The sequence below is a fragment of the Hipposideros armiger genome, unplaced genomic scaffold (assembly GCF_001890085.2).
Source record: "Hipposideros armiger isolate ML-2016 unplaced genomic scaffold, ASM189008v1 scaffold_242, whole genome shotgun sequence".
In the NCBI taxonomy this organism is placed as follows: Eukaryota; Metazoa; Chordata; class Mammalia; order Chiroptera; family Hipposideridae; genus Hipposideros; species Hipposideros armiger.
This window is the reverse complement of record NW_017731592.1, coordinates 45,534-61,495: the sequence shown is the minus strand read 5'-3', so window position 1 is coordinate 61,495 and position 15,962 is coordinate 45,534. Positions and strand designations below refer to the sequence as shown.

Here is a 15,962-nt window from a genome sequence, read left to right as displayed (position 1 = left end):
GGGTATTGACTGAGGACAGGTAGAGACTGAGCAGATCAAAAAAGATGACAAGGACCAAGAAACAGAGAGAGATGGAGGAGAGAGAGAGAGAGAGACAGAGAGAGAGAGAGAGAGAGAGAGAGAGAGAGAGAGATGGAGGAGAGAGGGGGAGAGAGAGGGAGGAGGGGGAAATTGATAGCACCGATGAATGGGAAGCAAGAAAGATAAGGTGGGATAAGGGGATCGAGAGAGAGAGAGAGAGAGAGAGAGAGAGAGATCAGAGAGAGAGAGAGAGAGGAGAGAGGGGGAGAGAGAGGGAGGAGGGGGAAATTGATAGCACCCGATGAATGGGAAGCAAGAAAGATAAGGTGGGATAAGGGGATCAGAAATGTCAGGGTGTCTACTGTCCTGGGAACCTTTGAAGTACACTCCATGACGAATTGCATTATCTCCAGGCTTAGAAAATTCCTATAGACAAAGATGGGAAGAAAAATCAAAGGTCTTTGGTAAATGGGGCTGCAGCTTTGTACTAACGTCTGCATGAAGTTTGCTTTGTGTGATGTGCGATGGGGTGGGGAGGAGGGAACCCGACCAAAGGAGGAGCCTGAGTAAGGGGGTGGGGTGGAAAGGGGGAGGCACTTTTACCTGCACACACCTCCGTGGGGGTGGATTAGTGGGTGCTGTGTTAGGATGCAAATTCGGCTCCCAGAGTAGCCAATCAGGAGCCAGGTGAGGAAATTTGGGTCCCCACCCCATCCCAACCAGGAGTGTGAGCACGTGTGTGGTGTTCCGGGACCTTTGTCCCGCAAAGTAACTCTTGGCGGGCACCCCTTGGTTCTCTTTCTTATCAGATCTGTTTGCATCTTTTCTCCTCCACACCCCACCTTGCGAGTCGTGTCTCCTCTCATTTCCCCCCCCCCCAATTCCCTCCCACACCCTGCGGGTAAGAGCCTGCAGCATTTCGGTCCCCAGGCGTGTGTGGAGATTGGCACACCAGTTTGCTGGGGCTGCGGCACTAGCCCCGGGCAGTTCGGCGCGGGTGCAGGCGGCTAGCCTCGGCTGGCACACCACGGCTCTCCTGCCCGCGCGGGGCAGTCCTCCCCGAGTCTCCAGGCAGCGCTGTACCCGCCTTGCGCCTGCCGGCTCTCGGCTGGCTGTGGGTCGGTCCTGTGGGGCTCCGGAAACTTCTGCAACATCCAGAACACAGAAAATAGACTCATCACCTAATTCGCCAGGGAGCCGGAGCGCTGCGGTGCCTGCCCCCGCTCCTCCCCCCACCCCACCCCCTGTACTCAGGCAGCCTCTCGGAGTCATACAGCAGCCCCCCGCCCCCCTTCCCCCCCCGCGGCAGACAAAGGGCCTGGGCAAACTCGCCGCCCGGCCTCCTTGCGCTCCGGGGAGGCGGCGGCGCCCGCGGTGGATCGCGCAGGGAGGCGCGCGCAGGACAGGGAGCCGCGGGGGCGCGGGCTGCGGAAGAGCTGCGAGATGCGCCTGGCTCACCTCTGCTGCTGCTGCCTCCTTTACCAGCTAGGGGTCTTGTCGCATGGGACCGTTTCAGGTAAGTGCTGCCGGGTCTTGCGGCTTGCTTTCCAAAGTCCCCAGCAGAGAGAACGGGAACGCACGGGTTGGCAGGGCTAGTGCAGCCTGTGCGCGGCGAGCAGGGCTCAGTGGGCAGCAAGGAAACGAGCGTGTGGGTGAGGAGGAGGGGGCCACGCTCACCAGTCCAGAGCTGTTCTCCAGGCCTCTTTTTAACGATCCCGAAAGGATTAGCTCCTCTCTGAGAGCAATGATGTTTGCAAAGGTGCGTTTACAACACCTGGAGGAGAACTGGGAAGCACATAAATGGATAGCTCTGCTCTGGCATGTACTTATGAAAATCATTTAATTGTGTTCGCGTCTTTGCACCTTTCAACAACCAAGTACTGTCACCAGACTTGACTGCCTCACTCCCTCTCCCCTCCCCCCCCACATAATCGCACTTTTATTTTGAAAATGCTGGGGTCTGTAATCTGATCGCCAGGCTTCAGGGGTTGCAGGACTTTCAGGGGCTAGACGGGTGGTCTCTGACGCCGTAACGCTGGAGCCCTGGGGCCGGACGAGTGTGAGCCTGGGCATGCTTGTGCACTTTCAGCCCCGCACTTCTCTGTCTGCCCCGCCCGCAGGGCTGCAGTTCGCCCCCGACCGCGAGGAGTGGGAAGTCGTGTTTCCTGCACTCTGGCGCCGGGAGCCGGTGGACGCGGCTGGCGGCAGCGGGGGCAGCGCCGACTCAGGCTGGGTGCGCGGCGTTGGCGGCGGCGGCGGAGGCGCCCGGGCGCAGGCAGCCGGCAGTTCCCGCGAGGTGCGCTCTGTGGCCCCGGCGCCGCTCGAGGAGCCCGCCGAGGGCCCGTCTGAGCCCCGGCCCCGGCCCCCACCGCCTCCAGGGGGCGAGGAGGATGAGGAGCTCGAGTCTCAGGAGCTGCCGCGGGGATCCGGTGGGGCTGCCGCCCTGTCCCCAGGCGCCCCGGCCTCGTGGCAGCCTCCGCCACCCCCACAGCCGCCCCCGTCTCCGCCCCCGGCCCAGCAAGCCGAGCCGGAAGGCGACGAGGTGCTGCTGCGGATTCCGGCCTTCTCCCGGGACCTCTACCTGCTGCTCCGGAGAGACGGCCGCTTCCTGGCACCGCGCTTCGCGGTGGAACAGCGACCGAGTCCGGGCCCCGGCCCCACGCGGGCAGCAGCAGCCCCGCGCCCACCCGCGCCGCCCGACGCCGCCTGCTTCTACACCGGAGCGGTGCTGCGGCACCCGGGCTCACTGGCCTCTTTCAGCACCTGTGGAGGTGGCCTGGTAAGCGCCCTCCTTCCCGCTCTCCACTCCCCCCAGCCACTCCTCCCTCGCCCCCCATAGGCCAGGCTGATTTGCATGCACCTCATTCCCTTCCAAAGTGCTCGCCCTGAACTTCACCCTGGTCTGCGCCACCCAGAAATCCACAGCGCTTACCTCCCAGGGAACAACACATCCAGGGCACTTAGTGAATCTGAAGACGCGTTGGAAGAGTTAGTAGCCTGCTCCTTTCCAGATGTTTATACGCTTCTTCGAATACTATAGGAAACTGTCTCCTTGGAACTCTTCTCCCTGGTGTTCCTTCTTTCTGTTTTCCAAAGTAAGCCCACCACGTGGCGTCTTTCAAGAGACTGGAAGACAACCAATCTGCTCACTGCCGAATTTCCTCGGCGTGTGTCCCTCACCCCCAGTTCCTCATCTATTATCTTAGAGCTTTTTTCATGTCCTGCTTCAAAGTTGTCAGAACAGCCCCCTAAATTACGTTCTGACAACGGTCTAGAATCTAAACCCATCCACCAGCACAGCGGTGAGGGGCCGGAGCTGAGCTGTACCAACGGAAAGCCCGGGAGCTGTGGACTCATGGGTGACATGAGATCCCGTCAGTTTTCAAAGGGTTATGGTTCCAGGATTTAACATTTTCTTTTCTAAGGTTTACATTTTATTTGGCAATAGTTCCTTTTCTTCTCTCCACTCCATGGAGGAAAGTAACAAGCGTGAAAGCCTTGCTAACAGGCCTGTGGAACTGGAGGGAAAAAGCCATTTGCTCTTTGTGAACAGTAGAGATTATCCTTCGAATTTTTTCTCTTCTGTCTTGACGCAGGGTTTGGGATAATTGTTACCTCCTGTAAGTTGGCCTTTACTTTGTGGTAAAGTATACCTAGCATAAAAGTTACCGTTTTAACCATTTTTAGAGGCCCACTTCAGTGGCATTAGGTACATTCACATTGTTGTGCAGCCATCGCCACCATGGACTTTGCTATTGGTTTCAGGCAAAATCTACAAAATATTGAAAACACCCGTGTGATTTGTGGCTTCATTTTGTTGTTCCTAGTGAGCTGTTAATGAAATCCACAAGGACTTGTCTGAAAGCAACCTGCCTAATTGGAGAAAAATCTAATAGTAATTATTTAATCCTTTTCAAAGTACTTAATCTTTCTGGATCTCATTTTCCTTATTTATAGCAGAAAATAGCAGCACAATCAAAGCTATCCAAAGCCATGAAATGTCAAAAGATGGTTAAAAATCCGAACAAAATGAAACTGGAAATTTTTACCTATGCTCTCCTAAGGTCCCATAGTCAAATGATGTAAATTGCTGGACAGGGCTAGATTTTACCAGATGCTCATAATGATGAATATTCAAATATGGACATTTTTAGCCATGAGTGAAAAGAATTGGCATGGAAAAATCACATGAAAAGCTTTTTAAAATGTTTTTTGTGGAACTGATGTTTGAACACTTCACCGGGGGAAACTTTTTGTGGGGATTTCATTGTCCACTAGTTTTTGGCTGGGAATTAAGTAATTACATATAGAAAGTTCTTGGTGTGGTGGAAGGAATAGGGGATAAAGCATTTCACTGTGTTGAAATGTGGGCTTTTGGTCACATTTTCCAAATGAGCTATGCCTTCTCTCCATACTTAAGGAAGCAAAGTTAGAATTATGAGTAGGTTTTTCATAGACTGAATAGAAGTTTGACATACCTCCCTGTTTATCATGTTGGACTTCTACTCACTTTTCCTATTTGCCACATATGTATATGTTCTGAACTGGGAAGTCTTTGTTATTGAGGAAAGCTGACGTTGCCAGCAATACAGTATAGCAGTCAAACTTTGAGTAAAAAGTTAGGCAGATAGCCAGGAGGGGTGGGTTTGTTACTCCAGGCTCTCCCATGCCAGCCCTTTTCCCTGAGGGTGGGATAGGAAAGAGAGGCCGTAATCTGTTATCTGAATTCTAGCATTGGCTTGTTCCCTGATGATTGACAGGTCCCTTACTTCCCTGGGCTTCAGTTTTCTTAAGTGAAAGGAGAGAATTGGATGATGTAGTTAACAGTTGGATGGTAGAAGTAAAATCCTATTGGATGTTAAATGTATTCTTGGTCCTGTGTGAGGGGCTCATCGATTAGGAAAAGGATATCATATACAAGGAGACGTGACATAGGTCGTCATGAAACAGTGACATACTGACATGATGAATTCAACGTTATGCTTGAGGTAAAGTCCTGCTTGGGGAGTTGGAGAAAGCTTCACAAAGCAGACAGAGTTTAATTGGATGTGGAAGCATGGGGAGGCTATCTCTTGGCAGGAAAGGGCTGAAGAGTGTTTTAGATAGGGGGAAGAGCCTGAGTGGAGATGTGGAATTTTAGAGTGAAAAAAAAAAAATTCCCGTGACTAGGCCAGATGGTGCAATAAGGGGAAGTGATCCTGAAGTACCTGGTGAGATCAGACCTCCAAAGCCTTGGATGCTAGAGCACGGGCTGTTTTCTGGCTGTTGATTATCACGGGACTACGCTTTTGCTCCTCTGTATTTCCAGAATTCTGTGATCCTGTAATTCTAATGTGAGGAATCATGGTGTCTTTATATGAAGGTGAATTATGTATAAACGCAACTGCCTTTCATTCTCAACAGTTTCTTCTTAGTACCAGCTTTCCGATCCTCAGTTGTCCTTTGCCCTCTCTCAATAGCTATTATGCCTACTGGTGCCTAAACTCCTCAACACCTTTTGGAGTGTTATATATTTGAAAGGACTTGAAATTGTCTTCCAAAGGAAGTAGGTAGTCAGCTATCCAGTACTGCAAAGTGGTGAACATTTATGAGATTGGCCACTTCATTTTTCAGATTTCAATCTAACTTGTGCTGTGAAGGGAAAAGTGCTAGAATGGAGATTTTGGGTACACGGTCAGGGGCTGCCTTTTCAAAGTACTTAATCTTTCTGAGTCTCATTTCCCCTATTTATAAAATGTACAAATTGTATTATATATTTAGCAATTGATTTATGAAGTGTTCTTACTATTTCTGTTTCTCCTTATTTGCCTCTAATATTGAATAATAATCTTATATTCACTCTAACAGGCACAAAAATATCATAATACTAAGCAATTAAACATTTATTGAACAATTCATTTGAGCAAGGCATTGTGCAGATACACAGAATACAAAAAGAAGATGAAGAAGCCATGATAGATTTCAAGGAGTTCCCAGCCTGGCCCACTAATCACAAATGTAAGCAGGGAAATATAGTAGTTTGAGATATGTACAAATGTAGGCATGCCCTACGTGCCACGATGGTACTACCTTGTTCATCTCATTTCATTTCCACAATATTGTAAGATATCTACTTTTTAATAGGCATTCAGTAAAAATCATTGAATAAAATACAATACACGTAGCACTTTATTATGTTTGAAATAATCTGTAAAAAATTAAAATACAAAAAGCAACAAATTAAATTCCATGGAAGAGTGCAGCAATTATGGTTGCTCAAAATTAACACAATACTTACACACACACACACACACACACACACACACACTCATACTCACACACTGGGCCAACGTAAACGATATCAGCACATACCTTGCTTAGATGGACTGTTGAATGGTTATCAGTAATATTTAGGTTACTTTTCCAGGGTGATAAAGAGAAACTCTTAAAACTAGTTAAATTTAAGAGTTTTCTAGTAGTTGTTTTGATTAGCTCTTGATCCATAGTCTGCAGCTTTATATAAATTCATTTTCTTTTTTGCAATTCACTCCCTTAATTAAAGTATTTGATGCCATGGCAAGTGTTGAACACTTAAATATTTGGGGGTATCCATTTTGGACAAGGCACTTTACCAAGGAACAATACAAAAGCAGGAGGGGAAGGTGTCAGCGCAGGGGGCGGGGGCAGGGTACTGCGTAATGAGAAGGGCTGGGGTAGAAGGGGTCTCAACATCCAAATGGAAAAAGTAAGATTGCAGACTAACCTCGCACATCTACCTTCTCCATTCGAGCCAAATCTTAGGAATGACAGCAAATGTATTCTAAATAAATCTCAAGCAGTATTATAAAAGAATGCCATCAGTGCATCAGACATTTTGATTATCTCCTGAAAGACTGCAAACAGTTTGGATTGGATTAATGGAAAACATATATGGACCTTAGAAAACATCTGTGAATGGTGGGAGCTGTGCCAGAGGAGCTGCTGCACACACAGAGAAAGAGGATGCAGTGGGCAGAGGGGGGCCCAGAACAATAGGGTCATTGGCTTTCTCTCAGATCCAGTTATGCCAGCCAGTGGAGGCCAAATGGGTGTCCCTAGGCAAGAGCAGAGAGAATGGAGACAGAGCTTTCCGGGGGATGTTGGTGACACCAGAGGGCAGGTGAATGATTGGCTTCTTGCTCCCAGTAGAAGCTCCTACCTGTCTCTCCAAATAACTGGAGGAGAGCTGGGTACCTGAACTCGTCAACAGATAGGCGAGCAGGGAAACCAAAAAGAGATGAGCTGACACCCAAGAATATCTTTTAAGAAAATGAACCATATAAAAGAGAGTCATCAAACTCTGGTTAGTTAAGATGAAGCAACAGAATTAATACAATAAATTGAATATTTTAGCAGAAGAATAAGAATGGATATATATTCATGGAAAAAAAAACCAGGAATAGCTTCTATTCAGAAAAAAATGATTAGATACAATGGAACTAAAATTTTTGATCATTAGAATTAAAAACTTCATAGATGAACTGATGAGTAAATTTGTGATATAGATCAAACCCAGAAATTATCCCAGAACATAATATTGTTCTGAAAGTCATGACGCATTTTTGCAACGAAAAACATAGAAAAAATATGTCATGACTTTTCCGATAACCCAATATAAAGGACAAATGGATGCAAAATTGAAAGAAAAGTTGTCAGCCATCAATCATAAATCAAGATGGTCCAAATTTTTCTAATAGGAGTTAATATTTAAAATAAGTTATTAATATTATATAGAGTTTTAAAAATGCATGCAATGTACCTAAACATTGGATTCTCATGTAAATCACCAAACTATACATTCATTAGCCGACCTTTGGATATAAGGCCAGATACTACTATCTCCTTTGAGTGTAGGTCAGAGAACTGGTGTTCCATACGAGCCTTGCACCCAAACCAATTTCCAATATAGGTTTCTGTATTTGGAATAAAAATTAAAGACAATTTATGTGCAGAATCCTGGACTTTAAAATTTTTCAAGTCTTTTCTTCCATGTATTTTTTATTAAATTTATTAGGGTAACATTGGTTAATAACATTATATACATTTCAGGTGGATGACTTTATAATATGACATCTGTATTCTATAATGTGTGCTCACCACTCAAAGCCTGGTCATACATTTGACCCCCTTTACCCTCTTCGTCTCCCCTCATCCCCTGTCCCTCTGTTAACACCATTCTCTTGTTTCTATCTATGAGTTTGTTTTTTGTTTGTTTTGTTTGTTCGTTTGTTGCCTTTTGTTTTATGTCCCACATATGAGTGATAGCATATAGTTCTTGTCCTCATCTGTCTGACTTATTTCACATAGCATAATACTCTCAAGATCCATCCATGTTGTTGTAAATGGCAATATTTCATATTTTCTTATGGCCAAGTAATATTCCATCTATCTATCTATCTATCTATCTATCTATCTATCTATCTATCTATCTATCTCACATCTTCTTTATCCAGTCATCCATCAAAGGACACTTAGGTTGTTTCCATGTCTTGGCTATTGTGAATAATGTTGCAGTGAACATAGGGTATATATATCTTTATGAATAAGTGTTTTAAAAAGTTTTGTTTTTTGAATTTTTTATCCCAAATGAGTTTAGAGCTTGTGTGTGTGTGTGTGTGTGTGTGTGTGTGTGTGTGTGTGTGTGTGAGAATTTCCAAAATCATCATGGAAACAAAGACATCTTTTGCATTCATAGTTCACTGGCTGTAAAGTTTAGTGTTTGATTAAATTATGAATTACTAAATGTGCCTACATGTGCTCAAACAAATACAGCTGATTCTTGTTAAACATGCCAACCTACTGGTGGAAATCATTGAGCACAGTAAGACAAGGGCGGAATCTACTAGCTGTGAGCATTCAGCATGCAGTGGTCATATTTCCTGAATGGTGTGTACTGTTATTTAATTCAGTGATATGAATTGCATTGACTGCTATAACCATTGTTCATTAGGCAGAGGTTAAGAGAACTTTCTTTGTATCAGAATCAGATTTGCCAGAGATAAAGGAAGACACATACCTTTAGACAGAAGGACCAATCTTCAAACTCTGAGTCACATAAGTAAAGAGAGAACCAAACCCAGACACGTTGTGGCAGAATATTAGAAAATCAAAGATAAAGAGAAAATTCTACAAGTTTGATAAAGGAGAGATTTTTCTACAATGGAATGAGGGTCAGAATGACATTAGCGATGGAATCAGTCATACTGGACACTGGAGGATTATGAGTTGATAACTTCAAAGTTCTGAGGCAACATGATTTTCAATCCTGAACTCAGGCAAACTACCATTTAAACCTACAGGCAAATTCAAATCATTTTCAAAATTATAAGCATTCAAATCTTACCACAGAAAACCGCCAAAAAGTTGCGCAATGAAAAGTCTTCCTCCAACACCCGTTCCAGTTCCCCGGTTATTACTCAGTGTTCCTTCCTAGAGGTAGGCAGGTTAGTAGTTTCTAGTGTTTGATCTAGAGCTAGTTGATGCATAAACAGATAAATATGTATAAATTTGTAGCTTTTTAAACCAACACGATTTACACATGAGATTATCACGTATGAGTACATGAAAAGGTTCCCCTTTCTGTTTTGGTAGTCCCGTTTTATTTGCAAGTATGTGCCATAATCTATGTAATCAGTTTGGTATTGATGTACATTTGACTCCAATATTTTCCTATTATGAACAGTGCTAAATAAATAGGACTCTGTAGATATGCCGTTTTGCCTATGTAATGAATATCTGCATCCAAGGGCACGTGTATTGGTAATTTGAGGCGATATTGCCTGATTCACAACATAAAGGGGTGGCTTCTTTATACTCTCAGGCCCGCCGAATATAAGAATGCGTCTTTCTCCTATGCTGTTACCAATATGGGTGTTATTAAAAATTTTGATCTTCGTACAATCTAATAGGCAAAAAAATGTTATCTCAATGTAGTTTTAATTTACATTTTTTTGTATTATGATGAGGCTGAAATCTTTTCATATTTTTATTCTTATTTCCTGTAAACCTTCTGTTCATATCTTCTACTCATTATTTTATTAGGTTTTTCATCTTTTTCATTTCTAATTCCAGAGCTCTTTTTATATTAGCATTTTAAAATGATAAATGTTAATAACAAAATAATACATGCTGAGTATAGAAAGTTTAGAAAACATGTCAAATAAGGTATCTGTAATCCTACCAGCCATAGATAACCACTGTTAACTTTTTAATGGATATGCTTAAAAGGAAATACAAGTATCAAATAAACATTCACAATATTTTTCGAATTTACTGGTAAGCTAGGAAAAGAAAAATTTCTCAAACATTTTTGTTCATAATATTGGCACAAATTATGCAGATTTATAATACCCAGTGGGCATGCTTGGGGAACACTGAATCATATACATTATAGGAGAATAAATTGGTAGAGCGTTTTATATGGTATATATTTAAATGTGCTTTCCCTTCTTTTTAGCAACCCTGCTTGTAGGTATCAACATTACAGGAATATTCATATACGTGTAAAAGATTTATGTATGAACCTGTTTGTTGCAGCTGTTTTCAAGAGCAGAACACTAAATATTCATCAGTAGTGGGCTAGTTACATCTGTGTATTGTGCTGAATGCCCAGAGAACAAAAGATAAACGAAATGGTTCCTTGCTTCAAAGTATTTACAGTCTTCCAGGAACCGTTTCTTTGCCTCAGCTTCTTGTCCTCGCTGTGTTCATCATGGATCTTTGATTTAGTAAAGTGTTCAGTGTCTCCTTATTAACTTAAAAAGGCAGCCTGTGGTTTTTTAGTTTAAAACTTAGAATGACACAGGTGATCATGGTCCTGCTGACAGTGACACCTGTATCTGAGTGGGGCAATATGCAGATACCGCATGTTTAAGTCATTCCTCTAATTGAAGGAAATGATATGGTGAATTCTAATAAAAAGGATCAGCACTCTGGTGGAATAAGTGACATTGTGCATTAGAAGTTAATAAACTCTTTAATCATATATTAGTCTATGTCTTAGTGAGCTGAGAGAATTCAGGCATGGGGCAATTTTGTGAGAAAAATTTTTGTTTAAATAATATTTATTAATGTTATTTTTTGAGGTTTATTAACTGAATCATAAATATAGTATACTTTTTTAATTCAGGAAATTATAGGAGCCTTAAAATATTTTTTATGCAATACTAAAACAGAGCACGTTTTTATTGAGCTCATGCACAATTGAATGTTTTTTGCTTAATTGCAATGACATTTCTACCCCAGATGGTTTTATGGCTTTCTGTTTGCAAAATAAAGAATAATCAGAGGAGTTCCAGGTTTATGATTGATGGGAGGTGTATGAAGTTAAGGGACATAATCTTGACATATTTTGTGGCAGTGGGAGAACCAGTGGTCCCTCTTGGATTATGATTTGGGGGCTTTCCTGAAAGGAAGCTTTAAGATCCCCTTAGCCAAGTAAGGACCATAAGCTGATACAGAGTGCATTTAGGGTGCAGCCATGGTGAACACATCATCTTGTCTCCATCTCATCTTTATTCTAATGCCAAGCCCTAGACTGAGAGAAGTGAGAAAATGGGAACTCAGCCATGTCAATGCTCCCAGATATTTGAACATAATTATTGCATGGCGGTGCTGGGAAGGCCCTTGGGGATGAGATAGCTTAGGACTTGTCTTTCCTAGCAAGAGAGACTCGATTTCATTTCATAATTCATGTGCATATATCTGCAACAAATGATTAACTCTTCAGGCTTGAACTCAGATGGTGAGGGAATGGAGCTGCTGAGCCCAGGCCAGTTCTGGCATTATTAAACAGCTTCTGCTTGCCTGTTGTCTTCCATGAAAAAAATAAGGTCTAAATATATTTTTTTCTTCACAAGCACGTAAAGATACTTTGCCTCAGATTTTTTTCAGCCCCCTTACCTCTGCCTGGCCTCACCTAAAATATATGAGCATCTTCTGCAGAGAGCCCACATGGTGAGTTATTTGCTTATGCATCTTGGTGCCCTGTTTCTTCAAGTCTGGTGTGTGCACACACCTTATCAGAGTCATGGCGGTGGGAGCGAGGTAGAGGGAGTTGGGGATTCCCCATGTAAAATGAGAATTCCCAGACTGAGCCTCAAACGTAGGCAATGTATTTAAAAAGAATCCAAGGTAATTCTTATGCAAGCTAAAATGTGAGGACAGTCACTCTGCTGGCTCTGAAAACTCAAAAACTCGTGACCTTTAATGAATCGATTTGCATCCACCAAACCTTTTACCCTAGGTGTCTCGAATGAATTTTAATGCTCTTTTTCAGCTCCAATTATAATAAGCTTGGATGCCTTCTGTCTTAACCTTTAACATCCTCCCAGGAACCCCCTTAGATTCCATTGAGCTAGAAAGGATTTTATGGATTTCAAATGATAATTCAATAGGCTATATATGTGAACTAGTTGGGAGATCATATAAAGGGGACCTTGAGGCCAATATGAATGTTTTTCTACTCTTCAGTAAAATAGGAAGTTCGAATAATTTATCGTGGAAATAACAATTATGTATAAATATAATTAACAAAGTATTATGTCTGAGTAACTTATTGTGGAAATATCTCTTTTTATAAATTTAATTGTTTAGTGCACCATTTTATCTACTAACATGGATAGTTCCTATGTTTCTATAGCTCTCTAATTAGAGGTGGTTGTAATTAATAATGTTTTAAAAAATATTGACTTGTTTTCTTAAGACGAAAGTCCCTATGTAGAAACTTTCCTGCGAAGAACCTAATTATTTTTCATTAGTAAGATAGACTCATGTGTAAGTCCACATATATGATTTTTCAGTGTAACAAATTGAAAAGACTATTGTGAATGTTTTTTTTTTTCTAATATCTTTCTTCTGGTATGATTTACATACCATGAAATTCACCCAAATGTGCAATCCGGTGATTTTTAGTACATTTACAGACTTGTACGACCATCACCACAATCCAGTTTTAACACATTTCCACCATCCCAAAGGACCCCTCATACCCAGGGCTGCAGTCACTCGATTCCTACCCCCAGTCCAAGGCAACCATTAATCTACTTTCTGTTTCTATAGATGTCTTTACAATTTGTATAAATGAAATCATATAAAATTTGGTCCTTTGTGTCTGGTTTCTTAAATTTAGCATCATGTTTTTGAGGTTCATCCATGGGGTGGCATGTATCAGTAGTTTATTCTTTGTCCTTGCTTAGTAATCAACCATTGCTTAGAGAGACCACACTGGGTTTACCCATTCGTCAGCTGATGGGCATTTGGATTGTTTCCACTCTTTGGCTCTGACGAATAATGCTAATATAAACATTTGTGTATAAGTCTTTGTGTAGATATATATTTCATTTCTCTTGGAATTACTAGGAGTGGAATTACTAGGTCATATGGTAAGTTTATGCTTAATATTTAAGAAACTGACAAATTCTTTTCCAAATTACTACACCATTTTAAATGTGTGAGGGTTCCAGTTTCTCCACATCCTCAACAACACTTGATGTTGTATCTTTTTTATTATAACTATTCTTGTATCTGGGCAGTGGTATCTCATTGTGGTTTCACTTTGCGTTTCTCTAGTGAATAATTGAGCATCTTTTCATAGCCACTCATATATCATCTTTGGCAGAATGTGCATTCAAATCTTTTGCCTATTTTAAATTTTTTGTCTGTTATGTAGTTTTTAGAGTTCTTTATATACTCTGGGTGTAAATTCTTTGTCAAACATGATTTGCTAATGTTTTCTTCCAGTCTATGAGTTTCTGTGCATTTTCTTAATGATGTCTTGTAAAGCCAATTTGAAAAGAAAAAAACTTTGAAAAAAATCCAGTTTATCTTTCTTGCTTAAATGGAATGTGCTTTTTGGTGTATCTAAGAACGTTTTGTCTAACTTAAAGTCACATAGATTTTTCTCCTATGTTTTCTTCCAGAATTTTGGTTTTTACATTTAGGTCTATGATTCATTTTGCATTAGTGTTTGTGTATGAAGTGAGATAGGGCCTAAATTAATCTCTGCATAGATAGATAGATAGATAGATAGATATACATATATATAGGTATACCTATCTATGTTTATATCTATATCTGATACTAAGGGTGCCAAAAATGTATACACATAACTTGTATTCATCTTCTGTTATTGGTATATATTGAATATTACAATTTTAATACAGTTTTTTTCCTTTCTTAAAATGTGTATACTTTTTTTGGGCACTGTGTGTCTGTGTGTGTGTGTGTGTGTGTGTGTGTGTGTGTGTGTGTGTATCTCCAATTTTCTCTCAGGTACCATTTGTTGAAAAGACCATCCTTTCCTCATGAAATGCCCTAGAACTTTTCTCAAAAGCTAGTTCAAAAGTTCATTACCATAGATATGAATTTACTTTTGAACTATAAATAGTGTTCTTTTGATCTCTATGTTTATCCTTGTATTTGTATCATAATGTCTTGATTTCTGTCATTTTGTAATATGTTTTAAATGCAGGACATTTAAGTCCTTCAATTTTGGTTTCCTTTTTTGAAACTGTTTTAGCTATTCTGGCTCCTTCGCATTTCTATATAAACTTTAGGATCAGATCATCAGTATCTCCAAAGAGTCTGCTGGGACTTTTCAAGGGGTTGTGTTTAAAGATCAATTTTGGGAGCGTTTTCATCTTAAACAATACACAAACTTTTTTTTTTTTCTATTTGAAAATGACTATCTCTAGAGAAATTATTAGAGGATATTTATGAACACCCCACTGATTAATAAGGAGCAAAATTAGCTACTGATCGCTCATATTATAATGTTTAAAATGGACAAGAGTTAAAATTTATAAAGGATTTGTGGAAACAAGTAAAGCCATTCACTTGGAGGTATGCAAGTAAGGTATACAAAACAGGAAGTTAGAGAATTAGTGTCTTGGCAGCATTAGGACATGAATCCAGGTATCAGACTTAAGTACTGTCTCATACATCACAAAGTCCCAGCAGGCTCTTTGGAGATATTGATAATCTGGTCCTAAAGTTTATATGGAATTGCAAAGGATCCAGAATTGTTAGGGTCAGGGTTCAAATCAAGTAAACAAATAAATGCAAACAAACTAACAAAATCCAAATCAATCTTTTCAGGAAGTAGATTTTAGTTGTAAATATTCAGAGTTATTCTGTAAATATAAACCTATATCCATATTATTTTGTGTGTTTATTCAAACAGAACCAAGAATTCCAGTACAGTGCCTTTTATTAAAAGCCAAAGCAATATACTCTCTCTGGTAATCTGAGTTTAGGCTATAGGAATCGTGATTGAGGAAGCGTTAGGAAAATAAAGGCATTAAGATAGTTAATCTATTAGGAGTAATTTAATAATGATATAATGAAGCCCAGTAAAGGTTAGAATTACTGTATTTAGTTAATTCCAATAGATAACTTTTCACATTTAGTAGCTCTTACATAGGGGTGTTTCATAACACTGACAGCATCTTAGAACTGATGAAATTTGATATGAAAGCAAATGTGGACTTGGTGTCATTTTAGGAAGTGAGCATTTATGAAGGTCTAGTTGTAACTGTTATCCTGGAAAACTTGGCTCTGGGAGTAACAGGGAATGAACCTGAATGGTTCTAGTCAAATCTTTGAATTTGAATAATAATGTATGGAGATATGCATAGGAAAGCTTTATAGGTTTTTGGTTTTTTTTTTTACTGTGCTTAAAAATCTTCTGTTTAAGTTGACTCTAGGTCAAGATTAACCCAAATTTTCACCCCTATAAATCTTATATTAAATCTGAATTTTTTATTTTTTGTTAAGATTTTTATTCGGGAATTGGGAATGGGAACAGCGCTGGGGAATTGGGGGAAGGGGAACAGACAAGTTGCTGTCCTTTTGTTCCTCATTCTAGTTGTGGAGGACATTGCTTCACTGGCCCAAGTTGGCACCATCATTGCGCTCTTCCCGGG

General features: G+C 41.1%; 1 protein-coding gene across 1 annotated transcript in view; it reads left to right on the top strand.

Moving 5' to 3' along the window:
- Positions 1-1,464: 1,464 nt before the first annotated feature.
- Positions 1,465-15,962, top strand: part of LOC109389745 (A disintegrin and metalloproteinase with thrombospondin motifs 19-like) — a gene marked incomplete at its 3' end in the record, with an annotated part of 58,157 nt that continues 43,659 nt past the window's right edge. The window contains exons 1-2 of the mRNA XM_019655548.1: positions 1,465-1,537; positions 2,142-2,800. Coding sequence (XP_019511093.1) covers positions 1,465-1,537; positions 2,142-2,800 — 732 coding nt within the window. The remainder of the gene's footprint in view (positions 1,538-2,141; positions 2,801-15,962) is intronic.